Here is a 26,754-nt window from a genome sequence, read left to right on the forward strand (position 1 = left end):
GATTCACAGACTCAAGCGCGAGAGAATCCAGCAAGTTCATTGTCCTCGTTGGTGAACGCAACTTCTCCCACAAACCCGTCGCTGCTCTTGGCTCCTCTCGGTTACAGCGCAAAATCCACCTTCTTGATCACGCCGGAGGAAAGGATCAAATGAGGGAACTCAAAACATACCCTCCTCATGCCGGTCTCGGGTATGAGGGTGGCCGCCATCCACGTCCGAGCTTGGCTATGGAAATCCCCGCGCACCAACAAGCTGCCATTCTCGTATTGCACGCCATACCTCGTGATCTCTTCGTAGTTTAGCAGCGCCTTGGCTTCCTCCTCGGTCACGCCATCGCACACAAGAAACGAAGCCTCTCTGGCGAGTAACATCATCGAGCACGAGCTTAAACTTACTCTAACCCTAATATTGGTTGTGAAGTTTAGGAATTTCACCCTTTCTTCAAATTTGATTAACTTTGATTCTTTAGTTTGAATTTTCTCTTTTTTGTTAATTTTTTGTTGAAGCTTGTTTTCTCTTGATCTTGTGCATTTTTATTATTGAATCTTAATGGATTGTGATGCTTGTAGATTCTTGATTCATTAAACTTGGAGTTTAAAAATTTTCTTTGAATTAAGTTTTTGAGCAGGAAAACTTAGGCTGACGTGTTTGACAAAAGGTGCCACGTGTTCCCCAACACGGGCCTGCCCGGCAAGTGCTTGTGGCTGAGAGCGCGTGCCACATGCCCTTTTTAACTTCTTCCAGAGCTCTACAAATTTCTCGTTTCGATCGATCAAAGTGAAGTCCAGAGTAATGGCTGCAACGCAGAGATTTGGCTTCAACTCTTCCCCAGTGGGGGCTGTCGAGGTAAGAATGAGTGAAAAGAATTTTCCAGAACAACTCTCTTGCACAGAACTTTAGAGCCGAATCCTCGAGGCGATGGAGTAGATTAACAGCCAGGGCCTCTGGAAGTGATCCGAGCGATCAAAGTGATTCAACAAGCGATGGAAGTGAGTGAAATTCCTCTTGTTTTTCCTTCTCTGATCACAGCACGGCGTTGGATTGATTTCTCGCAGAGGAAAGTAGCACAGGCACCGACTGGGACAAGGCTTGGTCGAGCTACAAAACGGAAACTCGAAGAAAGCCTCTGTTTAACTTCAACATGGAGCAGTACGTTTCTCGGAAACCAATTCACAGGAACTTTTCTGTCACCGAGGAAGTGGACGAGTTTCGCAAGAGCGAGAGAGCAACGCTGGATGCCTGGACGGATCCAAAGTTCACATACGCGGGCTTCAGCGTGATCGTCTGCTTGTTTGTCTACATGGTGATCAACACTCCACACGCATAGAGAAGAAAGAAGCAAAGAAGAAAGAACTCACGACTTATTTGAAAAATTGCTAGCAGCGCGATGTACAGAAATTAAATGATGAATGGTCATTGGTTCTCGTTGTTTATTTTCTTGAGCTCGCTCATGTTCGTGGTCTCGACGCTGTGACACACGCAAGGAACAGCGTTAGAACACGCAAGAAGTGGCTAGTTTCGAATTGCTTTCTTACGTGCTTCCTATCAGTGAAATCCTTTGCAGCTTGGTCACTTCTCCACCGCTCTGGTTGTCTTCAATAAAGACTGTCACGCTACACTTCATCCAAATTAGCGGATTGGACACGAAAGCTCGATGCGTACTCTACCTTCGAACGTTTTGGAATTTCACGTACTTGAGCAGCACTGGCTTTCCCTGTTTCAAGAGATCGAGTGTCAAAAGGACAACTTCGCAAGAACAAACAACATACCTTTAAATGCTCAGGGGTCAGAGTGATCACATCGTTTGGAGGAAAATCCCCAACATTACTGAAAGAATGCAAAGACAAATCAATCCATGATACGAGAGAAAACGATAGCCTCGTACCTGAAACCCATGTTTTGGCGATTGGCAAAGAGCCTGACCGTCTTTGGTCCTGGCAAAACACAAAAAAGTTGAGTTTCGTTACAAAAGAAAAATCTACCGCGCTATACCTTCGTCGGCAGGGGCTTTGATCATCACCGAATGGAGCTTCACGACCTGATTGAAAGGAATGTAGAGCAGCAGCTGCTCGTCGGTATCACTCTCGAGATACAATTCGTCGTCCTCTCTGTATGCCTGAATTGTTACTAGAACTTAAAATCACTGCCAGACAAAGAATGGAAAAGGAAATCCCTGTCGCTGACCTTCTTGAGCGCGTTCGCGTGCGTGTGATTTGCGCTCTCGTTTAGGCATTCTACCATGGACCAGTCCACGAATTCCACGAGATCCGCCTAAAACACCAGAGAAAATCCCCAGAAATCCCATCAAACGATCAAAATCTCACTTACAGGCCCGGCGATCGTCGAAGGAACTGGCGTCGCGGCTACGCTCACTGCTGCCGCCATGGATTCGCTCCTCTACCCAAACCCTAAATGTCGAATCTAGAGAATCAACGCTCTACATTGTTGTAGTGATGTCAGCCGTTGATCCTAGACCCACGTGGAAATCATTCTCCTTCGTCATGAGTAGGGTTTTGCTGTCTATTCTTTTGCGATTTCAATCAAGCCGATGCGCTCCTGAAATCGCGAAGATCGGAGCTGCGGCATCGATCTGCTGAGGAGAATCGGCGTGATTCGTAGGAGTTTCCAACCCTAGGCGCTCCAGGATGAGTCGCGGCCGCGGAAGAGTGCTTCCAGCCCTCGCAATTGCGGTCTTGATCTTCACGACGTCGTGCTGGGGGAAATTTCTAGTGGAGAAGAATAGCATCAGCATTACCACGCCTGACAGCATCAAAGGTACATACGATAGTGCCATAGGGAATTTTGGCGTGCCGCAGTATGGGGGTAGTATGGTCGGAAATGTAGTCTATCCAGAGAAGGGCGCCACGGCATGCCGGAATTTCTCGGAGTTTGGCATCACTTTCAAAGGCCTCAAGAGTGGAGGCCTTCCCACAGTTTTGCTCGTGGATAGAGGAGGTAAGAAAAATTGATTCTTTTGTTTGGGTAGTGGATGAAGTTCATTTCCTTTTCTTCTTCCAGATTGCTACTTTGCATTGAAAGTATGGCACGCTCAGCTCGCGGGAGCTGCTGCTGTTCTTGTAGCGGACGACAAAACTGAGCCACTGATCACTATGGATTCTCCGGAGGAAGATAACGTTTCCGCGGAGTACGTCCAAAACATAACTATACCCTCTGCATTGGTGGAGAAATCGTTCGGGGACAAGCTCAAGGCAGCTCTCCAAGCGAAGGACATGGTGAACATCAATCTCGACTGGCGAGAGTCATTGCCTCATCCAGACGACCGCGTGGAGTACGAGTTTTGGACGAACAGCAATGACGAGTGTGGACCGAAGTGTGAGGCGCAGCGGGAGTTTGTCAAGAACTTTAAAGGCGCCGCGCAGATTCTCGAGCAGGGGGGATACACGCAGTTTACTCCTCACTACATCACATGGTACTGCCCCGACGCGTTTATACTCAGCAAGCAGTGCAAGTCTCAGTGCATCAACCATGGCCGCTACTGTGCTCCTGATCCGGAACAAGACTTCAATCATGGGTACGATGGAAAGGATGTGGTGGTCGAGAATTTGAGGCAGCTTTGCGTTCACAAAGTCGCCACTGAGATGAAGCGTTCGTGGGTGTGGTGGGACTACGTGACCGACTTTCAGATCAGGTGTCCGATGAAGGATAAGAAGTATAACAAGGATTGTGCCGAGGAAGTCTTGAAGTCGTTGCGTAAGTTTTTTGCATACATTTTCCTTTTCGCGGCTCACTTACATGAGTTTCATTTCAGGCTTGCCGATTGATAAAGTGCAGAAATGCATGGGAAACCCTGAGGCTGATTCAGAGAATACAGTGTTGAAGGAAGAACAAGATGCGCAGGTAAGAGGCTTAATTTTATGATCCGAGGATCCCTATGGAAATTTTTTACTCAGGTGGGACATGGTAGCCGCAGTGATGTTACAATTCTTCCTACATTGATCATCAATAATAGGCAGTATAGAGGGAAGCTAGACAAAGGAGCGGTGCTGAAAGCAGTGTGTGCTGGCTTTCAAGAGACTACCGAGCCGGCTGTCTGCCTAAGTGAAGGTATGGTGTTATTGTTGATGCGATGGTTAGCCTGAAAACTAACTTAACGAGCTACACAGGAATGGAAACGAATGAGTGTTTGACGAACAATGGGGGGTGTTGGGAAAATAAAAAAGCCAATGTCACTGCATGCAAGGTAGGTTCTGCTTCCAGTTCTATGGACCACTGAATCGTCTCTGTTGTGGTGCAGGATACCTTCCGGGGCCGAGTTTGTGAGTGCCCCGTGGTGCAAGGTGTGCAGTTCGACGGAGATGGTTATAGCCACTGCGAAGGTGCGTAGCTCAAGCCGAGAGCCCAACTTAACTGACACTGATTTCGCTCGCAGCTGTTGCCTCTTTACGGTGCAAGATCGACAATGGCGGTTGCTGGCACGACACGCGCGATGGTGTGCGTCACTCGGCCTGTCAGGTGTTAGAATACTCTCTCCGACGAGAGAGTTTCCGTTTTTCTTGTCTGACCGCTTTGGCATCGTCTCGTTTCAGGAAACGCATACAAAAGGTTGCGAGTGCCCCGCCGGTTTCAGGGGCGACGGAGTGAACCAGTGCGAGGGTGAGACAAAGGCATCTTGTCTTGCACTTCGTTGCCAGCGCTTTGGCCAACCTTCAAAGTACTAACGTGTTTGTTATATGCTTTTCTAGATGTCGATGAATGCAAGAGCAAGCTCGCCTGTCAGTGTAAGGAATGCCACTGCAAGAACACATGGGGGAGTTATGACTGCCAGTGCGACGGAAATCTCCTCTACATCAAAGAGCACGACACTTGCATCAGTGAGTCAAATCCCTTCCCAAATCTCTCCTCCTTGTTTTGGCTCATCCCTGTCCTCTTCCCAGGTAAAATAAGTGTTACGAGAGTAGGATGGTCAGCAACATTCTTTATTCTGGCGGGCTTGGCCGTTGTTGGAGCTGTTGGCTACGTTATTTACAAGTATAGAATCCGGGTACGTGATCTCTCTGGCATTCATTCCGGTTGGTATTGAGCTGTGTGGCTGCTGGTTGGCAGTCTTATATGGATTCGGAGATTAGAGCGATCATGGCGCAGTACATGCCTCTGGACAGCCAGAACGAAGTCCACCGCCACCTCGAGGAGGAAGCGTAGTGATTGATTGGGTGTAAGTCGATCGTTCGTTCGTTTGTTGATGCCATTTCTCCGTGTGTAACTTTAGAGGCTGTCCCTTTGTTTTTTTCCCAGAACACTTGCGCTGCATTGTAAACCTGGAGAGATCAGGCCCCGTCTCTTCGCTCGCTTTCTCCGTTTTGTATTTCCACTTCGCTCTTGTAGGTAGGCATTGTACATAGTACCAGAATGAAAAAAAAAAAAGAGAAAACTTTAGGAGTACGCAGAGCTGGATGGACAATCGACTGGAAAGATAAAATATAAAAACATTGTAAAGACCTTACAACTTTGTCGCTGTTAATTCTATAACGGAGTGGCTGGCTGGCTGGCTTGTACGCTTTCCCTGCCTCGAAAGAACACAGAAAACCATGAGAAGGATTACAAAAAGAGCTTTGACCGTGATTCTGTGACTCTGACTCCCTCACCGAGTAGTCCAATTCGCAGTGATCCAAATCGTTCGGATGGTCGTTTTCTTTTCTCTCATCTGTGCAGGCTTTAAGGATCCAGACAAAATTTGCTGCAGGCGGGGGGCCTCCGCGTGGTCCATAGCTTTGTGTTTGCCACACCAACCCAAAGTAGAATATCTCCTGGGGAGAGAAAAAGAAGAATTTATAGAGATCGATCGATCGATCCCCTTTTGCTTCCAAGCAAAGTGTTCTTCCTTCTTTGCCTCCCTGTGCGAGCTGAGCTTGCTAGCTTTAATATAGATTTCACGATACCTTCTCCTGATTCGTCCCGAAAAACTATAGACTTTGCGCACCCATCCCCCTGCAATGATGGTGTGAGAGCTCTTAAAACCATAGCAACGAACCAAACTAGCAAGAAAGAAAAAGAATTCTTCTTCTCTTCTCGAGAGAAGAAAGAAGGAATGGTGGTCGCGGGACTTACTTGTCACGACGACAATGAGTTTAAATTCGAGCTCCTATCCTCCTGGAACAATCAATGGGCCGAGAAATCGTGAGAGGGGAAGCTCGAGAGAGAAATTCAATCGAGAAGGTCACTCACTTTGAGATTCCAAATCGCTTCTTGAGCCACCGGATGACGCTGAATCCCTTGCCCTTGCCGGTAGCGGCCGGGCACGATTTAATCGGGGGCTTGAGCTCCACCACTGGCGTCGCCGCGCCGGTCGTGTTTGTGCTGGTCGACTTGGAGAGATTGTGGTGATCCTTGAGCTCCAGCACGGGCGAGAAGATTTGCATGGCGGTGCCGACGGTGCTGCCCACGCTGCCCACGCTGCGGCTGCGGCTGAGCTGCGCGGTGGCCTTGGCGTCGCCATGATCGATCGTCGCGGAGATCGCCGAAATCTGTCCCAGCGGCGCCGGGTGCTCCATCCCGGCCGGATCTTGATCTTGCTTCCGGAACATACCTTGATCCGTGAATGTCCAATTCTCCGCCCAGCTCATCCCCGACGATCCCTGCCGCCGGAACGAAATCCCTCTCGTCAGCGTTGCCATGGCAGCGAAATCTCTCGCGGGATCCCTGGATTCTACCGCTCTGCGCGATTTTCCAGAGAGATCCTTCGATCCCGCACGGCGCCACTACCTAGAATCTATCTATGCGATCGTGACGCTAGAGATTTTCGCAAAGCATCGCCATCGCGTGCTCGTCTCCCCCGTCTTCTTCCTCGTCACAGCAAACCAAGAAAACCAAGAACATATCGCCCTGTTTAAAAACCCCGTACGGCTGAGATTCGTGGAGAATATCCCCAGTTTATAAGAACGGATGGGATTTGCCGCGAATATCCCCCACAACTGAGGGAATCTCCTTCCTTTTAGTGGGCATATAATTCCACCACTCACTCTCTTTTTACGTGTAGGGTTTCTGCGATGAGGTTTGTCGTTCTCTTCTTTTTACTTTCGGACGATTGATCGATCGATTCTCTCGCAATTGCAGTGGAACAGCGCCAGCAGCAGCATCATCGGCCGCAAATGTGGGATCGCTGGATTTAAATCCTCCCTCGATGGAGCTCCAGCGGCGGATCAAGGAGGCGACCGATACCCCGCGAGAGAATCAAAAGGATTTTCGCCTGGAGCATCTCAAACAGCTGCCCTGGCCCGACGCGGCTTACATCCGAGAGGCGAGGAGAAGAGTCCTTGACAAAGAAGGATTTATCATCGACATGGATGGAGTGATTTATCGTGGCGATCATTTGCTTCCAGGCGTCAATGAGGTACTCTATCAAATGTTCTCCCCTCTTTTTCTCTGGTTGTATGTGTTTGTGTTTACTTCTCCTTTTAGTAGCTAGTTTCCTTTTGAAAAGCTTGTACGTGTTGTTTGTGCTCGAAGTCCACCTCGATGATATGTGCTAATGCCACCCGTCAATCCTCAATGCAGTTTGTAGCGTGGCTCACCGATCATGGAAAGCGTTTCGTCTTTCTTACGAATTCCAGTGACAAGACGCCAGACGAGCTACACAGAAAGCTCTCTCGTCTCGGCGTTGTTTCTCACGGATCTAATTTCTACACTTCAGCAATGGTAAGCAAGCCTTTTAGTTTCTACGTATCCAGCTAAAACTCACAGTTTTCTTTTCAGGCAACGGCGGCCTTTCTTACAAGCCAAAAGCCGCAAGGCAGTGCTTACGTCATCGGAGATCCGGGTCTTCATCAGGTACGTGTAAAATCTGAATTTGAGATCGGAAAAAAGCTCAAGGGTGACTTGCAGGCGCTCTACGCTTGTGGATATGTTATGAACGATGTTAACCCGGACTATGTTGTGGTCGGCGAAACACGCAACTACAGGTAAGAAACGAGGCCATTGAAGTTCTTGCTTTTATGTAAGAGTGGAATTTACAGCTATGAGAAAATAGAACACGCCGTGCATTTGGTTCTAAACGGCGCTAAACTTATAGGAACGAACTGCGATAAAACGGATCCGAGCCCTGCTTATCCAGGAGAGGTAGAATGTTTGCTTGTCTATACCCAGGAACAAACGAAAACTAACGTAAGTAACTTTCAGGTCATACCAGCTGCTGGTTCATTGATAACTCCCATTGAGAAGGCCTCTGGCGTGAACGCTTATTTCGTTGGAAAGGTAAAGTCCTAGAAAACATGGATTGGATGACTGAAACCTTTTCTTACAGCCAAATCCTCTGATGATGAGGAGCGCTCTATCAGTGCTCGGAACGAAAAGAGTAGAGACTGTAATTATCGGCGATAGGATGGATACCGATATTCTAGGCGGCCTTGAGGTAAGATCGACTTTATTCAGCGAAAACAGATTCTAAACGTTTTCCGTTTTTCTAGGCTGGGATTGATTCTGTGCTCGTTCTCAGCGGGGTGACATCGTTGCAAGACACGAGGCAATGGTCTTTCCTGCCGCGGTTCGTGCTGCGTGGTATTTTTGATTTAGTAGACAGCAGCGGGAGCTAAGTTAAGTTCTCAACCCGCCATTGTCATTCCTCGGTTTGCATTTTTGGAGCTCCAGCGCAACCTGTAACGTGCGAAGAACAGTATTGACAACAGCGATTCTTTTCATGGACGAAGATCCAGATATTTTCTACGTACCGTCATGTAGCCGGGATGGGTGCCAATGGCAGCGATCACCTGTCGAGCAGAGCTTATTTGGAGACAATTCCAAAGAAAGAAGACTTTGACGCACCGTTTCAAACTTTTCACCTCGGACGTTTAAGCGGACGACTTGCATTCCTTTGCGAACGGTGACGCCTTGGTAGACCTCTTGATCCGCGTAGACAACCGCGCTCGTTGCAATCAGCTGGTCGCCGACTTCTACCAGGCCACTCTTCTCTGCGTTGCCTCCTGGTGAAACTTCGGCCACGAAAATGTTGCCTGCAGCGTCCTCCTCAAGGATCATGCCTGTTCGAAATGAAACATCAAAATAAGAAATGGAGGAGTGTTTGTTGCTTGTTCTTCTTCCTAGATATACAGACCCAAAGGTTTTCTTAGCTCCACTTTGACTCTGCTGCATCCGGGTGGAGGAGCATCTTCCGAGGAGCTGCTGCTGATTTGTGGTTGATTCGTTGGAGATGTTCTAAGAATGAATTTCTTGTGCTTGGGCAGAAGAATGGTCTTTTCACCTGCATAGAATTGGAAAGGATATGTATGCACACTACCTCGATTTCTAGCTAGGAGGATCCTTGTAGCACAGGAGCAGCAAGGCCATGGATTGACCAAGGCCATGCCTTTTACCACACACCACTGATTTAAATGAAATGGATATTCTTTAAATGGTAGAAAGCCGGTCGATCCCTTAACAACTCAACACTGTGCCTCTTGCGGCCCAGGGAAGAGATGGATGCGTTCGAGCAGCAGCTCCGCTGCGCGAGCCAAAGCCAGAGATTCCACTTCCCTTCGTCCGAGGGAGCTGTGTGGGAGGCAGATCAAGTTTTGGATTGCATAATAAAAAGGCGCTGCAGGATGAGATCCAGAAGCTCGAAGCCCATGAGCTGCTTCGATGGATCCGTGATCTACGAGACCAGGCAAAGTTCCAGGACCAAGAGGTGATAAAGAATTAATAATCTCGGGTTGAGAAAGTCAAGAACGAGGGCTGGAAGAACAGATAGAGATCGAGCGAGTTTCCCTCGTCCATGGCGTCTGGATGTTGCAACCAAGGGTGTTACATGAAAGTGGTGCCCAGTGATCCAGACACTCCCTACGACTTCACACTCTTGGCATTTGCTTTGGCCGCGACAATTCCATTCATCGTGGCGAATGGCGCGCTCTTCGCCCATCGCGGGCGCTCCTACTTTCGAGCGCAGGGAGGTGTGTATCTCATCCTAGGGAGTTCGCTAGCGGGCTTAGTCTGGATAGCATCCCAGTTCGTCAACAATGACCACTTCAGCAGGATCGGGCCGCTCAGGAGCTGCTTGCTGTGGACGTTCTGGCTCCAGGGGACGGCTATTTGCCTGTGGTTCGTGCTCACTATTCTCCGGCTTGCTCGGATGTACGAGCTCAGCAAGAACATCGACAACTGGTCGTGGAAATACTACGTTTTCGTCGCCCTGTGCCTGCTTCCCAACGTCATCCTGTCCACCGTTGCTAGCTTGAGTGACTTCCATGAACACGAGAGAAGGTACAGTTCATGGCTTGCGATGTTTCACCTCTTTCTCTCTCGGACTGATTGCTCTTGATGCCAGCGTTCGGTTGTGCAAGCTAAGCAAGAACTGGAAAACCACCGTCTTCTCCGTGTATACTCCATACTGGCTGGTGCTCATCTTCTTCATCTATAAGCTGCGCAAGCAGGAGGATCCACTGCTATCTACCGAGTACAGGGACACTGTGGACTACTTGGCTGTGACTATCGTCATTATCATGCTCGCCAGCATGGCGGATGTGACGATAACTAGCGATACTATCCCTGGCAGATGCGCCCTAACGTTTTCAACATGCTGCCTCGTGTTCTTCAACTTTTGGATACGCTTCGGGTGGCCGATTTATCTGTGTCTCTTCAGGCCCAAAGAGGAGATGGACAACTTCGAGCAGGAGCTAACTTACGGTGGTGCCCAAGCTCTGGACATGGTTTGCAGCCAAAGGATACACTTCCCTTCCAGTGAAGGTGCTATTTGGGAAGCTTTCTCCAAAGCTAGTGACGATCGGGACAGATACAAGGTATAGCTTGCTTCTATCTCTTCTTCTTCTTGCTCTCTAGCTAATGCTACACTGAAACAGGATGAAATACGGAAGCTGGAATTGCAGAAAGCGTTGCTGGAAGGGAAGATCCTAGAGTTACAAATGCAAAAGAGAAAAGCACTTGGATCTGGTCACTCTTAAAGTTAATCTCTCAATTGACTTTTTTCTTTCTTTTTGATTCTTTACTTGACTTTCAGTCCAGACTTATCTTCATCATTATATATATAGAGAGATATTTAAATATCTATAGAAAATTATAAAGCAAAATAACTACACTTAATTAGAAAACTTGAAATAACTGCTTACACTATCAGGAGATTGAAAGAATACTTATTACCATGAAGTCGTTAATTTTTCTCTGTACAATAAACATCAAACTCGTGAGTGTTACAAAGAGCCATCCCAAAATCGCGCTCGCGGATCAGGAGAAACGAAAAATGAAGAAAAAAGAGAAACTAGAAATCCCTTTTGGTGTGGTGTCAGTGGTGTTGGTTTGTTGTCTGTCACAGCCCCGATGGATCAATCCTCCATGTTCCCCTGCAATATGGACAGCTCCCCTTCCTTCATAAGTATGTCCTCCTCCAGGAGATGAACTCTTCGCTTGAGCACTTCCACCTCGGCACTCATTCGCAGGGCCTCTCGTCCCAATTGCTCCGCCTCGCTTTTGATCGAGTCCCTCTCCTTTCTCGTTCTCACCAGCTCCTCCTTGACTTTGCTCCAGTCCTGGACCCGATCGTTCAGTCCGCGTTGGAGCCAAGTTATCTTCTCCTCCTTCTCGGCAAGCTGTGCAAACATCACCCAAGTTCTACCATCAGAAAAGCAAATAAATGCGAGAGAGAGAGAGAGATGGAGTACCTTGTGCTCGAGGCTAATCACTCGCTGGGCGGCCTCGTCCACGAGTGCTTGCAGCTTCACAGCGTCCTTCTTCAGCACGAAACGATCCTCCACGGTCCTTTTCGTTTCAACGTCTTGGTGCTCGAGCTCCACTTCTCGCGCGCACAGCTTCTCCCTCAACAGCACGCAATGCATGTCTTGCACCTTGAGCCATGAGCTCCTCTTTCAAATCGTTAGGTTGCTCTTTCATCTGGACAAAGCACAATCACAGTTTGATTAGAACAAAGTAGCCACGACAAAGCTTTTACCTGCTCCAGCTCGGTCTCGCTTTTCTGGCAAAGCTCCGATTCTTGTTTGAGCCTCGTTTGAAGGTCCACAATCTCCTTCTCCTTTGCATTGTACAGCCTGAACAGCTCTTCATTTCTACCCGTCAGTCGTTGGATCCGTGTCTCGAGCGTCTTTCTGGCCTCGGACATGTTTTGCTCCAGCCCCTGAATCGTCACATCCTTTTTCCCGCACTCCGTACGCGCTGCAAAAGCTCTGATTCACGCTCCAGCAACTTGTCTTTCATCAATTCCAGTCGCTCGCTCATTTGGTTGAGCTGCTCGGCAGACACCTGCACATTGTCGGACTGATATGGTAAGATGCCAAGAGCAAAAAAGATAAAGCGCTCTCACCTCTAAACACTTTTGAACGTCGCACTCCGTGTCTTCATTCCCGTCCTCGCTTACCCTTTTCCTGAAGGCCGCCTGCTTGGCTACGATTCCCTGTAGGAGCCTGTTCGTCTTCACTACAGCTTGTAACCGTGTTTCTAGCCATTTGAAATCTTTGTCTTTATCCTGTAGCTGCAGCTTCCGCTTCGCGATCTCGTCCTGTAAGCTTTTGACCTCCTTGTCGACATTTTTCTTACGCGATTCCATTTCGCGGATAGAGTCGGTTTTTGTCTTCTCCTCCCTCAATGCTTCTACCAGGCCACTCTTCTCTGCGTTGCCTCCTGGTGAAACTTCGGCCACGAAAATGTTGCCTGCAGAGTCCTCCTCAAGGATCATGCCTGTTCGAAATGAAACATCAAAATAAGAAATGGAGGAGTGTTTGTTGCTTGTTCTTCTCCTTAGATATACAGACCCAAAGGTTTTCTTAGCTCCACTTTGACTCTGCTGCATCCGGGTGGAGGAGCATCTTCCGAGGAACTGCTGCTGCTGATGATTTGTGGTTGATTCGTTGGAGATGTTCTAAGAATGAATTTCTTGTGCTTGGGCAGAAGAACGGTCTTTTCACCTGCATAGAATTGGAAAGGATATATATGCACACTACCTGGATTTCTAGCTAGGAGGATCCTTGTCGCACAGGAGCAGCAAGGCCATGGATTGACCAAGGCCATGCCTTTACCACACACCCCTGATTTAAATGAAATGGATATTCTTTAAATGGTAGAAAGCCGCGTGGCCCGTCTATCAGCAGTGTGCCCCAAGGGAAGAGATGGATGCGTTCGAGCAGCAGCTGACCAGCGCCGCTGCGCGAGCCAAAGCCAGAGATTCCGCTTCCCTTCGTCCGAGGGAGCTGTGTGGGAGGCAGATCTAATAAAAAAGCGCTGCAGGATGAGATCCAGAAGCTCGAAGCCCAGGAGCTGCTTCTCCAGGAGAAGATGGATCCGTGATCTATGAGACCAGGCAAAGTTCCAACACCAAGAGGTGATAAAGAAGTAATAATCTCAGGTTGAGAAAGTCAAGAACGGGGGCTGGAAGAACAGATAGAGGTCGAGCGAGTTGCCCTCGTCCATGGCGTCTGGATGTTGCAACCAAGGGTGTTACATGAAAGTGGTGCCCAGTGATCCAGACACTCCCTACGACTTCACACTCCTGGCATTTGCTTTGGCCGCGACAATTCCATTCATCGTGGCGAATGGCGCGCTCTTCGCCCATCGCGGGCGCTCCTACTTTCGAGCGCAGGGAGGTGTGTATCTCATCTTAGGGAGTTCGCTAGCGGGCTTAGTCTGGATAGCATCCCAGTTCGTCAACAATGACCACTTCAGCAGGATCGGGCCGCTCAGGAGCTGCTTGCTGTGGACGTTCTGGCTCCAGGGGACGGCTATTTGCCTGTGGTTCGTGCTCACTATTCTCCGGCTTGCTCGGATGTACGAGCTCAGCAAGAACATCGACAACTGGTCGTGGAAATACTACGTTTTCGTCGCCCTGTGCCTGCTTCCCAACGTCATCCTGTCCACCGTTGCTAGCTTGAGTGACTTCCATGAACACGAGAGAAGGTACAGTTCATGGCTTCCGATGTTTCATCTCTTTCTCTCTCGGACTGATTGCTCTTGATGCCAGCGTTCGGTTGTGCAAGCTAAGCAAGAACTGGAAAACCACCGTCTTCTCCGTGTATACTCCATACTGGCTGGTGCTCATCTTCGTCATCTATCAGCTGCGCAACCAGGAGGATCCACTGCTATCTACCGAGTACAGGGACACTGTGGACTACTTGGCTGTAACTACCGTCATTGTCATGCTCGGCGGCATGCCGGATTGGACGATCACTAGCGATACTATCCCAGGCAGATGCGCCCTAACGTTTTCGACATGCTGCCTCGTGTTCTTCAACTTTTGGATACGCTTCGGGTGGCCGATTTATCTGTGTCTCTTCAGGCCCAAAGAGGAGATGGACAACTTCGAGCAGGAGCTAACTTACGGTGGTGCCCAAGCTCTGGACATGGTTTACAGCCAAAGGATACACTTCCCTTCCAGTGAAGGTGCTATTTGGGAAGCTTTCTCCAAAGCTAGTGACGATCGGGACAGATACAAGGTAGGGCTTGCTTCTATCTTTTCTTCTTGTTGCTCTCTAGCTAATGCTACACTGAAACAGGATGAAATACGGAAGCTAAAATTGCAGAAAGCGTTGCTGGAAGGGAAGATCCTAGAGTTACAAATGCAAAAGAGAAAAGCATTTAGATCTCAGGAATGACCCGCATCCCATCCTCCACCAGATTCTAAAATATGCCGTTTTAATTGACTTTTTTCTTTCTTTTTTTATTCTTTACTTGACTTTCAATCTAGATCTATCTTTGTCATTATATATAAAGATGTGAAGTCAAAATATACAATTACAAAGCATAGTGGGATTTTAGTAATTATTGAATTGGTTTCAATATGGAACATTCACTCTTATATATAAATTAAGGTTTATAGGTTAATTGGTATGTATATTTTCTATATTCCCTTTGCATATTTCAAACACTTACAGAGTATTTATAAAAAATTATAAAGCAAATTAACTACACTTAATTAGAAAACTTTAAATAACTGCTTTGAAAGAATACTTATTACCATGAAGTCGTTAATTTTTCTCTGTACAATAAACATCAAACTCGTGAGTGTTACAAAGAGCCATCCCAAAATCGCGCTCGCGGATCAGGAGAAACGAAAAATGAAGAAAAAAAAGAAACTAGAAATCCCTTTTGGTGTGGTGTCAGTGGTGTTGGTTTGTTGTCTGTCACAGCCCCGATGGATCAATCCTCCATGTTCCCCTGCAATATGGACAGCTCCCCTTCCTTCATAAGTATGTCCTCCTCCAGGAGATGAACTCTTCGCTTGAGCACTTCCACCTCGGCACTCATTCGCAGGGCCTCTCGTCCCAATTGCTCCGCCTCGCTTTTGATCGAGTCCCTCTCCTTTCTCGTTCTCACCAGCTCCTCCTTGACTTTGCTCCAGTCCTGGACCCGATCGTTCAGTCCGCGTTGGAGCCAAGTTATCTTCTCCTCCTTCTCGGCAAGCTGTGCAAACATCACCCAAGTTCTACCATCAGAAAAGCAAATAAATGCGAGAGAGAGAGAGAGAGAGAGAGAGAGAGATGGAGTACCTTGTGCTCGAGGCTAATCACTCGCTGGGCGGCCTCGTCCACGAGTGCTTGCAGCTTCACAGCGTCCTTCTTCAGCACGAAACGATCCTCCACGGTCCTTTTCGTTTCAACGTCGTGGTGCTCGAGCTCCACTTCTCGCGCGCACAGCTTCTCCCTCAACAGCACGCAATGCATGTCTTGCACCTTTAGCTCCTCTTTGAGATCGTTAGATTGCTCTTTCATCTGGGCAAAGCACAATCACAGTTTGATTAGAACAAAGTAACCACGACAAAGCTTTTACCTGTTCCAGCTCGGTCTCGCTTTTCTGGCGAAGCTCCGATTCTTGTTTGAGCCTCGTTTGAAGGTCCACAATCTCCTTCTCCTTTGCATTGTACAGCCTGAACAGCTCTTCATTTCTACCCGTCAGTCGTTGGATCCGTGTCTCGAGCGTCTTTCTGGCCTCGGACATGTTTTGCTCCAGCCCCTGAATCGTCACATCCTTTTTCCCGCACTCCGTACGCGCTGCAAAAAGCTCTGATTCACGCTCCAGCAACTTGTCTTTCATCAATTCCAGTCGCTCGCTCATTTGGTTGAGCTGCTCGGCAGACACCTGCACATTGTCGGACTGATAAGGTAAGAGCAAAAAAGATAAAGCGCCCTCACCTCTAAACACTTTTGAACGTCGCACTCTGTGTCTTCATTCCCGTCCTCGCTTACCCTTTTCCTGAAGGCCGCCTGCTTGGCTACGATTCCCTGTAGGAGCCTGTTCGTCTTCACTACAGCTTGTAACCGTGTTTCTAGCCATTTGAAATCTTTGTCTTTATCCTGTAGCTGCAGCTTCCGCTTCGCGATCTCGTCCTGTAAGCTTTTGACCTCCTCGTCGACATTTTTCTTACGCGATTCCATCTCGCGGATAGAGTCGGTTTTTGTCTTCTCCTCCCTCAATGCGGTGCTGAGCTTGATCGTGAGGATCGAGTTGTGTTCTTGCAGCTCATAAATCTGTGTTTTCAGCCTGTCTACCTCCGAGTGATATTCAAAGCCAGGCTTTACAGTGCCGTTGCTGCCATCCCTCTCTTCGACCTTTGCTTTGTCCACGAGTTTCTTCAGCTCCCGCCTCACGGCTGTTGCTTCGCGGTTTGAAGCATCTAATTCGCGACGTAGGCCCTGTTCTATTGTACTCAGTCTCACGAGCTCGTTTTGCAGCCTCACGACGGCTTTGTCTTTTTCCTGTGGCCTCGAATCTGTAACGTTATTGAGCCCATTGTAGAGACCTTGGATGCTTTTTTCGTGGTCTGTACACAGCTGCTGTAGCCTGGCCACCAGACGACGTAGATCCGTATTCTCATCCTCCTTTTCTTGACAAGACTTTCTCAAGGACGCAAGTTCATCTTCTGTATGCATGCTCTGCTTACGGGTGTTGACAGAGGATTCCCGTATCTCCAAAATAACTTTCTCTGCCTCGTCTAGCTTCTTCTTGTGTGTCGCAATCTGATCTTCATACTGCCTTATCTGTTCCCGCAGGCCTTTCTCCCTAGCAGCCATTGACGCTGTCTCCTTTTGCAAGCTTACATTATTCTCCGCAATGTCCCGGACTCTTCCCTTAAGCCTTGTCTCCTCCATCTGTGCCTTCTCCAGTCTCGCTATCCAATCTGCCTCCCTTCGCTGTAATTCCTCTTCCAATGAAGTCTGCTGGTCAGATTTTTCTCTTTCCGAGGTAACCGCGGCTAACTCAAGTCTTCTCTTCATGAGTGCCAATCCATCCTTGATGGTTACTTGCTCAAGAAGACGTTGCTTGGCTTCTGAAGCAGCCTCCAGCGCCAGCCTGAGCTTTTGCTCCAGCAACTCCCGCGCCCTGCTCTGCACGTCGGGAGTTTCCTGGACGCCATCAAAATCCGAGTCGTCACTTAAGTAGGAATCTGCCAGCTCTGCTTTCACGGCCTGGACTTGCTTCTCCGCTTCACTTGCACGTTCTTGAGCTACGTAGTGCATGTTGTCAACTTGGTCCTCGTACTCCTTTAGTTTGTTATCTAAGTTCATTAGCTCACTGTCAGTTTTAAGGGCCTCCCGCCTGCCTAGTGGAAACATTTCCCTGGATCTGGAGTTCCTGAAGCTACCGTAGCTGAGGTATCGATTGTCGGAAAAATCCAGAATGATCTCGTTGGGATCAACCTCTGCTGCACTCGATTCATTGAGATAACTTTTGAGAGCGCGGGTGGAATTGGAGTCCTTGTAAGGGCTGCTGTTAGCCACCCCACTGCTGCCTTCAGAAAAGCTAGCCGGCGCTCTCAAGTCCTTCTTCGAGCCACCGGTCCCCCGAATAGCCTTGGCCAGCTTCTCAGCGACAAGCCTGGCGCCTTTAGCCTTCCCAGGCGCCTTGTCATTGTCCCTACGAAACTTGTATGGAACAATGGCTTCGTCATACTCGACGATTGCTCGCCTCTCCCCGAACGAATTCGAGCCCGAAGTAGCTACTGACAAATTCTCTGCCGAGTCTGTCCTACCATGACCTCGCGTTCTGCCAGGACTTAAGTGTGACACGAAGCTGGACAGCATTGCAAACGGTCCCTCTGCGGAAGGATTTCCATCCTCAAACCTGTGCTGACTCGACTTTGCTTTGGAGTCTCCAGAAAATGGCATCCGCAGCCTGGGAGCGCTCTTAGTCCGTTTGGCATGCTGCCTTTCCTTGCCAAGTCCAGGGGGCCTGAAAATTCAAGCGAACAGTTCAGAGAACACGAAGAAGAATTTGTCTGTAAACCAAAACAAAGAAACTCACGGTTGTAGTACTGTGTCCATGCTGGGCCTGTATCTTGACTCGGCTGTGCTCCTTGTTTCATCCGTCAAGGCACGCATCCTATGGGCCGACTGGAAGTAAGCCGTGGGAGAGCAAGCCCGCACGCTGAGAACTTGCTTCTCCTCGCAATCGTCCTCGCAATACGGGCCACTGCGAGAAGCCGGCGACGCCAGGTCCATCTCTATACTCCTTCCTGGATGCGCTAGCCTTCTCGCCGCTGCCAGAGCCGCCTTTTCCTCCTTACTTGGTGGAGTAGCGTCCCACATTTTCCCCTCTTTTGGGAGAGTGTGCTCCCTCCTGCTGACGGCCCTGGTTTCTTCCCCGCGAGGAGTCGTGCTGCGACCCCATTTGAAAGGAGATCTCGAGCGAGCTGGGGATTTCTGGCGAGCGGCGGGCGCTGTGACGCATTCCTTGTCCTGCGTCAGGGTGCTTTGGCTGGAGACGTCCTTGAGAGGGGAGGGAGATTCGCCGGACGATGCCGGGGAGAGGATGGAGGGAAAAATCCGCCTCATCTCATCGACTTCCAGCACGGCAGCACCAGCATTGATCCTGTTTCGCCCAAAGGGAAAATTTTTCAAAGCTCTTGATCACTCCACATTGATGAGAACTCTCGCTTACCTCGAAAAGGAGAGTCGAGTGATCCTGCGCCTTTCTCCAGTCAACCTCGCAGCCGGCGCTTTCGCAGCGCTCAATCACCGCCAGTGCCGTAATTGCTGAAGAGGACCGCCCGCTCCATTCGATTCCACTTCGTCCCCGCGGCACAGGACCGACGACGCTGCCGAAATTTCGATCCACAGGCGCGTCTTGCCCGCATCCAAGCGATATTTCGCTCGAAAGGCCTCGAGAATCGCTGAGAATCTCCGAGAAGCAGCAGCTTTCCCCCCGAGACTCCCAGGATCAATCAAAAGCGCTTGAAACAGCGCTCGCGCCTGGCGTCGCGGCACCTGGTGGAGTGAAGCTCACAGAGAACCGCCGAAAACCTAAAGGAGCAGCGGCAGCGCCTAGGCTGAAGTAAACAAGCACAAAGAAGAAAGGAACCTTGCTACTTATTTATCGTTTAGTATAGTAGAACGATAATAAGGCAATAGAAAATTATAGCGTTGGTAGATGTGTCTCATGGGCATTACCATGCCCATCCAGCACGCTCCACTGAACACGTCATGCATAGAGCGTCCCAAGAGCGTCCCATGCCCATGCATACGAATTGGCGCCAATGGGGCCATTGCTATTCTATACTAAACAGCGTAAGATGCGCGCGGCAAAAATGGTTTTGAAATTACCATGACCGCGGAATTAAGGAGCAATAGTGGGGGGCGTGGTAGGAATTTTGGGCCTGTCCGTACATCCCATTTCATGCCACCTGGCAGCGAAAGCAAGCAAACGTCCTTGTTCCTGGAGATATGAGGAAGATTCCCTCTTGTCTAACCTCGGATGCCTTAATTCGTCCACCGTTTGGCACCTAGAAAATTCCTATCAACTGTTGTTAGTCGTGAATCGTGGTGGTGGAAGGAGGAACCCTAGAAATTTCTCAATGGAGCGAGAATGGGTGATGTTTTCGGTGCGTCGTTACTCAAACTCTTTCCACCTCGTGGTGTGTGGCGGCATTAACAAAGGATTCCACGAAGAACAGATCGACTCGTATGAAAACTAAATGCAAAGGTTGGGAAAACATGGGATTTCATTAAGATTTCATGACCTTTTTAGCGGCTTAGAACATTCGGTACGTGGCGCGGATCTGTGCACACATGATCGTTCGTTCCCGTGTTCTTGTTCTACGTTGTTTTTAAATGGTTAGCGTTAGATTATGATTGACCTGGCTCAAGATTGTTTGCCCACGCTCTTTTCCTCTCCCAGGTTTTCTTGTTTGTTTTTCATCTCGAATGTATGTATGCTGCCCAAGGTTCATCATTGGGAAACTGGCAAAAGGAAAAACCCATGGAGCAAACAAGCAAACTTCCTCTCACTGTGTGTGTGTGTGTGTGTGTGTCAGGGGGGTTGAACAAGACACACACAGGCTTCACGCATGCTTCCCAACCAAACCAACACAAAGGACTCCCTCTCACTCTCTGGAGACGGAAAAGGCTGCAAAGGGTCAGCTAGGCAGCCAGGAACAAAAGCAAGCTTTTTTGTGAAATCTGGTGCTGCCAGAGAGGCCAGCCATCACCACAATCCGGTTGTTGCTTGCCAGCATTCTCGCAAATCCAGCCCGTTTAGCCGATCCAAATCGAGTCAATCCTCCAGAAACTATGACATTGCTTATTATGGTTTGCAGTTTTGGGCCACTACTCCTCTTGAGTGCTCAAATCTGAGATCTTGAGCTCCTGAGAGGATTCATCCTAAACTAAGAACTTTTCCCTTCTCTCACCTCCCTTTCCAGAGCAGAGGTTGGTACAAGCTTCCTTTGAGGAATAGTGCAAACCAACCTGGCATGCTGATCTGGTTGGGGCATTTTTATTTCTATGCTTTCTTTATGGTTATTTTTTACCTCTTTTTTCTTCAAGCTTTGAAGCTAAAAAGTGGTGTTTGGCATGTGAGGTTGATTCCCTTGAAAGAAAGGGCAAGCAGCAATGACAACAATGCAGCACACACCCACACACATACACTCACTCACTTCCCTTTACAATCCAGCATTTGTGCTGGATTGGGTAGCAATTGGAATGCATTTGGGTTGGTCCCCTCTCTCTGCTTTTGCCCTCTATAACTTAGAGAACAAAACACTTTTCCCTTGGAAAGAGGTGGAAGCTTTTGCAGGTGTAGTGTGTACCACAGGTAAGCAGGCAGCTCCACCACCTGAAGCCCACTATCATTGCTTATGAGTGAAATGGAAATAATCATACACTCTCACAGCTTCACCAGGAGTTGTAAGCCTCACTCTCAGTGTTGGTCAAGAGAAATCACCCACCCAGCCTTGGATTCCTTTGAAGCAAGGCTAAAGCTTTTTGTTTATTACTTTTACTGTACAGGGCCCCGTGACCACTGTTCGTAAAAAACAGAAGTTACCAGGTACAATCATTCAGGTTCTCCAGGAAACCGTTTTCAGCAAATGATAGTGCAAATCAGAGCTGGTAAACTGCGTCAACTTGTGCTCGATCGCAAATGGAATCTAGCAGTTTGCATGCAATTTGCTATAGACAATGGCATTTGCACTTTCTCCCGTAATCTTCTTAAGATCGTCTTCAAAGAAAAAAAATGAAACAAGGATGCATGGTCCGCTCTTTGTGTGTGACGCCACCTTTTATAGGCGTTACATAAGCAAAACAAAGGAGGCCTCTCATTCCATCGATGGTTCACGCAGAATGACTGGACGATGAGACCTCGCTCGTACTCTACGACACGCGCCAAAGCGTAGCGAGCAAACAAACAAAACAAACAAACAAACAAGGAGAAGGGAAGCTCAGTGTGGCTGCAAGGGCGAAAGCGAGAGCAGAGCAGACCTGACTGTGAACAGCGACTCTCACTGAAGTTGACCCTGTGATGAACCCACTCAAGCTTCCCTGCTCTTTTATATCTTTTTTTTTAGTTTGATTTTCGTCAGAAATTCTGCATGGTCCTAGTACCGAAATCACTGTTTTGCACAAGTATGTCTGTACAAAAACTTCCACTTTTCAGTGGTTATACAGACAAATGGATCTCTAACAAATATCCCATCTCGGGCTAAACGACGCGTCAGTTTGAGGGTTTTAGAGCATGAAGAACAGCTCGTCCTGGATCATCGGAGCGCTGCTGCTGGTATCGCTTGCCAAAGCTACTTCAGGTAAGCTTGTTTGTGAGCTATCTCTTGCTCAAAACATTTGTTCTAGTGGAGCCTGGGTTTACTGTCAAGACCTTGTTTGATCTCGGCAAGCACTCGGCAAATGCCTTTGCCTTGTATCCAGACCCGCGGAACAAGTTTGTGTTGGCGCTTGATTCCAGTGGCAATCGCATATGGAAGCTGAGACTGCCACTCTCGCAGAGTAAGCACTAGAAGCTTTTCTTATGCTTTGTTTTGTGGCTTCAAAGCTTAAGAATTTTTTTTTCCTCTAGACAGCAGCTTGGAAGCTTTTGCCGGTTCATTCGTGGGGGAGTCCGGCTATGTCGACGGCCCCGCGGCAAAGTCACTTTTTAATCGCCCACAAAGCCTTGCTATTTGCGACAATGGCGCGGTCTTTGTGGCGGATACGAGGAACTTGGCTATACGCAAAATCAGCAAGGATGGCGAAGGTAGTTTCGTTTCCTCTTTTAAAAATCTCTAGAACATTTTTTCTAGTTCCAACAGTGACCACCATTGCCGGAGGTAGCTCTCGAAAGCCAGGCTTTGCCGACGGCCCCGGAGACACAGCTCGTTTCTCAAGCGAGTTTAGCTTGGCGTGTTCTTGTGGCTCCTTACTCATAGCCGATCGCGGGAACCGGCTGATTCGCGAGATACAAATCGATGATCCAAAGTCGTGTGATTCAAGCGATTCAGCCGTTTCAGGTGACTTCTCATCCTTTACCTGGATTTTTTTCTTTCGATTGGATTTAAAACTCCTGCTTTTTGTTGATTTCATGATCAGGATCACAAAAATGGGCTTTAATTCCCGTAGTGCTGCTTGGCGTCTGTCTGGGGATGCCTCTGGGAGCTTTTATAATCTGGAAGATACTTGATCAGCGGTGCCGGCAAGTAAGTTTCACGAGCAAAGCTGGTGACTCTTATGAAAATATTTCTAGGCAGGCGATCAGCTGGGAAACACTGAAAGATTGCTGGCGGGCGTTCCGGAGGACGATGATCTGCAAGTTCGGCAGCAGAAGCGAACTTGCTAGCGCCGTCTTTAGTCTTTTCCTTCTTGTATGTCATCAGGCACAGCTCCTCGCGTCTGTCTTCTTTGGTGTTGCACACGAAGTAAAAACGAAGCCAACTGCGCCTGTCAAACAAGATCAAGACCTCCACTCTCTCCTTGGAAACACGAAAGATGAGCCTCCAGACCTCATTGATTTCATGGACTTGGAATCTTCTGTTGCTCCTTCTCGCCCTCTTTCTTTTCCGGATTTGAGGAATTTGACTATGGAGCTCGAGTGTTTGGAGAAGTTCCAGCAGGAATTCAAGGACAAGCGCAAGCACAGCTAAGAATGTGCTCACACAAGCTTTGTTTTTCCACTCTTCTTGAATAGTCCATTGTTTTACAAATAGGTTGACGCTCATGTTCCGGCGGAAGGCGTTCCTCCGGCGAGGAGATGGACGAGCTCGAGTTCCAACGATCTGGTGACCGAGTACCAGCAGTACCGGGACGCTTCCATGACGACGATGACTTTGGGGAGGATCCAACTCGCCTCGCAATCCACAGCGTAAAAACCATTCTCTTTTTTCACAAAGGCAAAAGTATTACTATTTTTTTCCAAGTCAAGGGTTAGGTTATACTTTCTCGCTTGGATTTTTCTATTCGAGATGTCGGAACGCGCGGTTTCGTCAGGTATGGATGCTTCTCTCCATCAAGAAGCTATGGTCTCTCGTGATCATGGGCCTCCAACGCTTGGCCGCCGAGCTCCAGCGCCCTGGCATGGCGGCCATCACCGAGCTTCACACCCGCGAGCTCCAGCTCCAGCGCATCGAGCAGCGCATGGACACCACCGTCCTCGAGCATCTCATGGAGGCCACGAGCCAGCGCCAGCTTTAGCTCCAGTTCCAGCTCCGGCTCCAGCGCCAGCTGCTTTCGTTCATGCTCGCGGCCACCACCCTGGTGATCGAGCTCCAGCGCCTCGCCACCACGATCCAGCTCCAGCAGCAGCGGTGTACTATCATCATCACGGTGATGGAGCTCCTCTGGTTGTTCACCACCATCACCATGGTCACCATCATGGAGGCCACCACCATCACCATGGTCACCATCATGGAGGCCGCCACCACCACCACCACCACCACCACCACCGTCGCGACGGTCACAACGCAGCGATGGCCACACCGACACCCGCGGCAGTGGTTACAGTGGCTCGGAGGACGCCCTGGTCGCTGCTCCAGCTTCTTCTCTGGGTTTTGGTTGCGATCTTGGTGCTGCTTGCGTGCTGTTTGCTAGTGCGATGGATGTTATCTCGAAGGAAACAGCGCAGGAATGCGATCTTTCAGGACCCTCAGTGGCGGATCGAAGTGACGAATCCTCTGGCAGTTGTGGTGGACGATTCTCTGACTGAGAAGAAAGAGCCCGAGTGGAGGATTAAAGTGCTAAACGCACAGGAGGAAGACGATTCTCTGACTATGAGCTTGTGAAAGTACGGTGCTACCAGCATAGCGAGTGCTCGAGAGGTTTAAGCGGCGGGATTAGTGTGGTCTAAACGGCACCTGACGATGCCTTGCTCTCATGAGGTACCGAGTCTGTGATCTGGACGCTCAAACGATTGATACTGCAGTGGAGGGCCTGTTCCAGTGTTTGGAGTGAAGAAGACACAGAGAGCTTCGTCGATCTGCAAAGGTTATATTCGTCGCGACAATCTCTATGCAAGGTGTCGAAGCCTCGTCAAGTTTTTAAACGAATACCCCGGAAGCAACATCGTGGACTATCTTGATTGCCGGCTATGCTCAGCACAACGAACCGGGATGCTGATAAACTATCGTGGCAGAACTGAAGGCTTGGGCAGCTCTGGCAATTGGGAAGGTAATTCACTTGACTATCTCCAGATATAGAGACGAAGTCATTGCGTCCGTGGCCAACTCAAAGCGAGCATGTAGTACTGTGAAGGACTGCCGAGTTATGGTCACCTGCGGCTTTGTTCTGGAAGTCTTAAAACCGGACGGGATTGCTTTCACTTCATCCTCACTGAGTGTAGCGATGCTGACTTGGTCGACACAGCAACCCAGGCAATGAGCTGATCGTAGGTAACTCCAGATCTGGAGCACTTTCACTGTATGGTGGTGAGGCTGTCGAGATGGCGAAAACGATATGCTTTATCGACTTTTATTTATTGATAAAGAAGAATGTGTGGAATGTTTGAAGGAGATTAAGTAGTTGATTTCACCGTATCTTTTATTAGCTAATAATTTTATTATTTTGGCAAAAAAATAAAAAAATTTAATGGAGAGGCTATAACTTAAATAGTATGGAAAGGTGGTTTTAAAGAATTATAACTTTGTTTCTCTTTCTCTTTTCTGTCGACATTTTTGGTTCTGAATCCAAGCAATTCATGGATTCAGAATGCATACTCTAACGTTTGAATTTGAACACATACTTGACCAATTTGGTTATAAATCTGGATTTGAATCACAAATTCTCCATGCTCTTCGTGATCAAACCTTGGTTGTTCATTTTGCCTTTATCTTATGGTGATTTACTATAGGATAATCACGAAATGGAACTTAAACCTTTCATGTGGCTCCATTTTTTTTGACATCCAACACTAACATCCGCAAAATGGTAAAAACCACATATGCTACATTTGGTATCAGAGAATGAGTTTCGGCAAATACTATCTAATGAGATTGAGTAATTAGTCTCATTGCATATGCAGAGATGAAAATGATGATCTGAGTGGGTACACATTTGAGTGCAATCGTTCCTTGAGTATGGTTTTGGTTACCTTTTTATACCATACTATGTGAATTTGCTCTTGGGCTCATAAGATGGATTGAGGAGTTCCGTTTGCACAAGTTTGCGCTTGGGCTCATGAGTGAGGCACATTAGCAACTCATGGTTACACCTTGAGTTGGCAAGATTAATATTATTCTATTGGTGATTCCATGAGTTGTTCCATGTATCGTCGGTGAAAGTAAACCTCCCATGGGTTTGCTATGAGTGGCAAATAAGCTGGTCTATAGCTGTTTAGCATGACACTAGTAGATCCTTCCTATACATAATTATAAGTGGATCAATCAAGATTGTAGGGGTTAGTCTATTGGTTTAAGTAATCATTGTTGCGCTCTCTCATAAACTTTTCTTGGATTGAACTGAAGGCAGTGCAGACGCAAGCTTGAGGTTTTGTCAAAGATGAGACCGAAAATAGAGTTATTAAAGACAAAAGTGTAAGCAACCAAAGAGAACGACTTGAGAGACGGTCCATGGGATTCAAATATAGAGGGAAAGGGCCCATAAATAAGAGTGCACCCCTTTTCCAATTGGTTAAGGGTCTTGGGATATTTGGGGTTAAATGTCCTTGGGTTTGAATGGTACTGGTCCCGGGTGACCTCCCGGGAAGTCTAAATTTAGGAGCTTACAAAAGGATCAAACACGTAAATTATCTTCTCTTCTTTGAGATATAATTTGTAACAAAGAGTGACTCATTGCTCATGTTCACATCATGCAATCAAGAATCCCTACATTGATGCATGTTGGAAATAATAGTCTTACAAGTAGTGAGTTGTGAGATGAATAGCGGTGAAACATTAAACCATTTTGTTTAGGCTTGCTATTGAAAACTTAGGTTACAATGCTCAATTCTTTTCTGGGGAACCTTGCTATTGCCCCTTGAGTAGCTCGGTGTTGGATTAGTTTTGAATTTGGTCGAAAAGAGAGTGGTATGAACTTGTCCATGTTATGAATAAAAGTTAGTGGTGTTAAGTGTTGTAAATCTTTATCGGTGGGGTGTGGCATTTAT

The 26,754-nt window shown here is 48.2% G+C and overlaps 11 protein-coding genes across 17 annotated transcripts; 6 read left to right on the plus strand and 5 right to left on the minus strand.

Moving 5' to 3' along the window:
• Positions 1-710: 710 nt before the first annotated feature.
• On the plus strand, positions 711-1,438 carry LOC112345538. The gene is made up of 3 exons (XM_024672516.1): positions 711-846; positions 893-989; positions 1,056-1,438. Exons 1-3 carry the CDS (start codon positions 793-795, stop codon positions 1,325-1,327), a joined length of 423 nt encoding a protein of 140 aa, XP_024528284.1. The 5' UTR covers positions 711-792; the 3' UTR covers positions 1,328-1,438.
• On the minus strand, positions 1,344-2,462 carry LOC9633350 (PITH domain-containing protein At3g04780). Its single transcript, XM_024672514.1, has 8 exons — positions 2,329-2,462; positions 2,185-2,271; positions 1,993-2,116; positions 1,886-1,934; positions 1,770-1,827; positions 1,668-1,714; positions 1,536-1,613; positions 1,344-1,468 (listed from the first exon to the last, which is right to left on the minus strand). Exons 1-8 carry the CDS (start codon positions 2,383-2,385, stop codon positions 1,414-1,416), a joined length of 555 nt encoding a protein of 184 aa, XP_024528282.1. The 5' UTR covers positions 2,386-2,462; the 3' UTR covers positions 1,344-1,413.
• A 63-nt stretch (positions 2,463-2,525) lies between these two features.
• Positions 2,526-5,461, plus strand: LOC9631113 (vacuolar-sorting receptor 1). 4 transcript variants are annotated; one of them, XM_002967718.2, is made up of 12 exons: positions 2,528-2,955; positions 3,019-3,711; positions 3,770-3,858; positions 3,912-4,065; positions 4,125-4,201; positions 4,256-4,337; positions 4,391-4,473; positions 4,548-4,614; positions 4,704-4,832; positions 4,896-5,002; positions 5,065-5,173; positions 5,254-5,461. In XM_002967718.2, exons 1-11 carry the CDS (start codon positions 2,646-2,648, stop codon positions 5,158-5,160), a joined length of 1,887 nt encoding a protein of 628 aa, XP_002967764.1. In that variant the 5' UTR covers positions 2,528-2,645; the 3' UTR covers positions 5,161-5,173; positions 5,254-5,461. The 4 variants fall into 4 exon arrangements, with proteins under 4 accessions (XP_024528280.1, XP_024528279.1, XP_002967764.1 ...); XM_024672512.1 differs by having other exon boundaries at positions 2,526-2,955; positions 4,704-5,002; XM_024672513.1 differs by having other exon boundaries at positions 5,065-5,461.
• On the minus strand, positions 5,413-6,841 carry LOC9633351. Of its 2 annotated transcripts, XR_002992084.1 has the most exons (4): positions 6,184-6,841; positions 6,067-6,108; positions 5,604-5,946; positions 5,413-5,521 (listed from the first exon to the last, which is right to left on the minus strand). XR_002992084.1 is itself a non-coding variant. In XM_024672515.1 (3 exons), the coding sequence occupies exons 1-2, from the start codon at positions 6,630-6,632 to the stop codon at positions 6,087-6,089; spliced, it is 471 nt and encodes a 156-aa protein (XP_024528283.1). In that variant the 5' UTR covers positions 6,633-6,841; the 3' UTR covers positions 5,413-5,946; positions 6,067-6,086. The 2 variants fall into 2 exon arrangements, 1 of the variants encoding a protein (XP_024528283.1); XM_024672515.1 differs by having other exon boundaries at positions 5,413-5,946.
• Positions 6,842-6,997: 156 nt separating this feature from the next.
• On the plus strand, positions 6,998-8,659 carry LOC9631114 (dihydroxyacetone phosphatase). The gene is made up of 9 exons (XM_002967719.2): positions 6,998-7,009; positions 7,072-7,348; positions 7,513-7,653; positions 7,711-7,785; positions 7,840-7,916; positions 7,971-8,073; positions 8,134-8,208; positions 8,258-8,365; positions 8,421-8,659. The coding sequence occupies exons 1-9, from the start codon at positions 7,005-7,007 to the stop codon at positions 8,544-8,546; spliced, it is 987 nt and encodes a 328-aa protein (XP_002967765.2). The 5' UTR covers positions 6,998-7,004; the 3' UTR covers positions 8,547-8,659.
• Positions 8,361-9,405, minus strand: LOC112345535 (protein MET1, chloroplastic-like). Of its 2 annotated transcripts, XM_024672468.1 has the most exons (4): positions 9,065-9,405; positions 8,776-8,990; positions 8,682-8,720; positions 8,361-8,607 (listed from the first exon to the last, which is right to left on the minus strand). In XM_024672468.1, exons 1-4 carry the CDS (start codon positions 9,312-9,314, stop codon positions 8,548-8,550), a joined length of 564 nt encoding a protein of 187 aa, XP_024528236.1. In that variant the 5' UTR covers positions 9,315-9,405; the 3' UTR covers positions 8,361-8,547. The 2 variants fall into 2 exon arrangements, with proteins under 2 accessions (XP_024528236.1, XP_024528234.1); XM_024672466.1 differs by having other exon boundaries at positions 8,682-8,990.
• Positions 9,406-9,425: 20 nt separating this feature from the next.
• LOC9633352 lies at positions 9,426-11,211 on the plus strand. Its single transcript, XM_002967720.2, has 3 exons — positions 9,426-10,206; positions 10,271-10,742; positions 10,803-11,211. Exons 1-3 carry the CDS (start codon positions 9,722-9,724, stop codon positions 10,902-10,904), a joined length of 1,059 nt encoding a protein of 352 aa, XP_002967766.1. The 5' UTR covers positions 9,426-9,721; the 3' UTR covers positions 10,905-11,211.
• Positions 11,108-19,215, minus strand: LOC9633353 (cingulin). Of its 2 annotated transcripts, XM_024672464.1 has the most exons (7): positions 18,838-19,215; positions 18,202-18,768; positions 16,092-18,129; positions 15,730-16,038; positions 15,633-15,671; positions 11,619-11,801; positions 11,108-11,546 (listed from the first exon to the last, which is right to left on the minus strand). In XM_024672464.1, exons 2-7 carry the CDS (start codon positions 18,729-18,731, stop codon positions 11,283-11,285), a joined length of 3,363 nt encoding a protein of 1,120 aa, XP_024528232.1. In that variant the 5' UTR covers positions 18,732-18,768; positions 18,838-19,215; the 3' UTR covers positions 11,108-11,282. The 2 variants fall into 2 exon arrangements, with proteins under 2 accessions (XP_024528232.1, XP_024528231.1); XM_024672463.1 differs by lacking the exons at positions 11,108-11,546; positions 11,619-11,801 and adding an exon at positions 14,885-15,363 and having other exon boundaries at positions 15,450-15,671.
• On the minus strand, positions 11,925-13,061 carry LOC112345534. Its single transcript, XM_024672465.1, has 3 exons — positions 12,723-13,061; positions 12,275-12,648; positions 11,925-12,213 (listed from the first exon to the last, which is right to left on the minus strand). Exons 1-3 carry the CDS (start codon positions 12,976-12,978, stop codon positions 12,097-12,099), a joined length of 747 nt encoding a protein of 248 aa, XP_024528233.1. The 5' UTR covers positions 12,979-13,061; the 3' UTR covers positions 11,925-12,096.
• LOC9631115 lies at positions 13,079-14,619 on the plus strand. Its single transcript, XM_002967721.2, has 3 exons — positions 13,079-13,860; positions 13,925-14,396; positions 14,457-14,619. Exons 1-3 carry the CDS (start codon positions 13,376-13,378, stop codon positions 14,553-14,555), a joined length of 1,056 nt encoding a protein of 351 aa, XP_002967767.1. The 5' UTR covers positions 13,079-13,375; the 3' UTR covers positions 14,556-14,619.
• A 1,571-nt stretch (positions 19,216-20,786) lies between the features above and the next one.
• On the plus strand, positions 20,787-23,357 carry LOC9631116. Its single transcript, XM_002967722.2, has 8 exons — positions 20,787-20,988; positions 21,237-21,328; positions 21,904-21,973; positions 22,020-22,172; positions 22,243-22,419; positions 22,475-22,672; positions 22,752-22,858; positions 22,910-23,357. The coding sequence occupies exons 1-8, from the start codon at positions 20,787-20,789 to the stop codon at positions 23,300-23,302; spliced, it is 1,392 nt and encodes a 463-aa protein (XP_002967768.2). The 3' UTR covers positions 23,303-23,357.
• Positions 23,358-26,754: the final 3,397 nt, after the last annotated feature.

Source organism: Selaginella moellendorffii, unplaced genomic scaffold (assembly GCF_000143415.4).
Source record: "Selaginella moellendorffii unplaced genomic scaffold, v1.0 SELMOscaffold_9, whole genome shotgun sequence".
NCBI classification, from domain to species: Eukaryota; Viridiplantae; Streptophyta; class Lycopodiopsida; order Selaginellales; family Selaginellaceae; genus Selaginella; species Selaginella moellendorffii.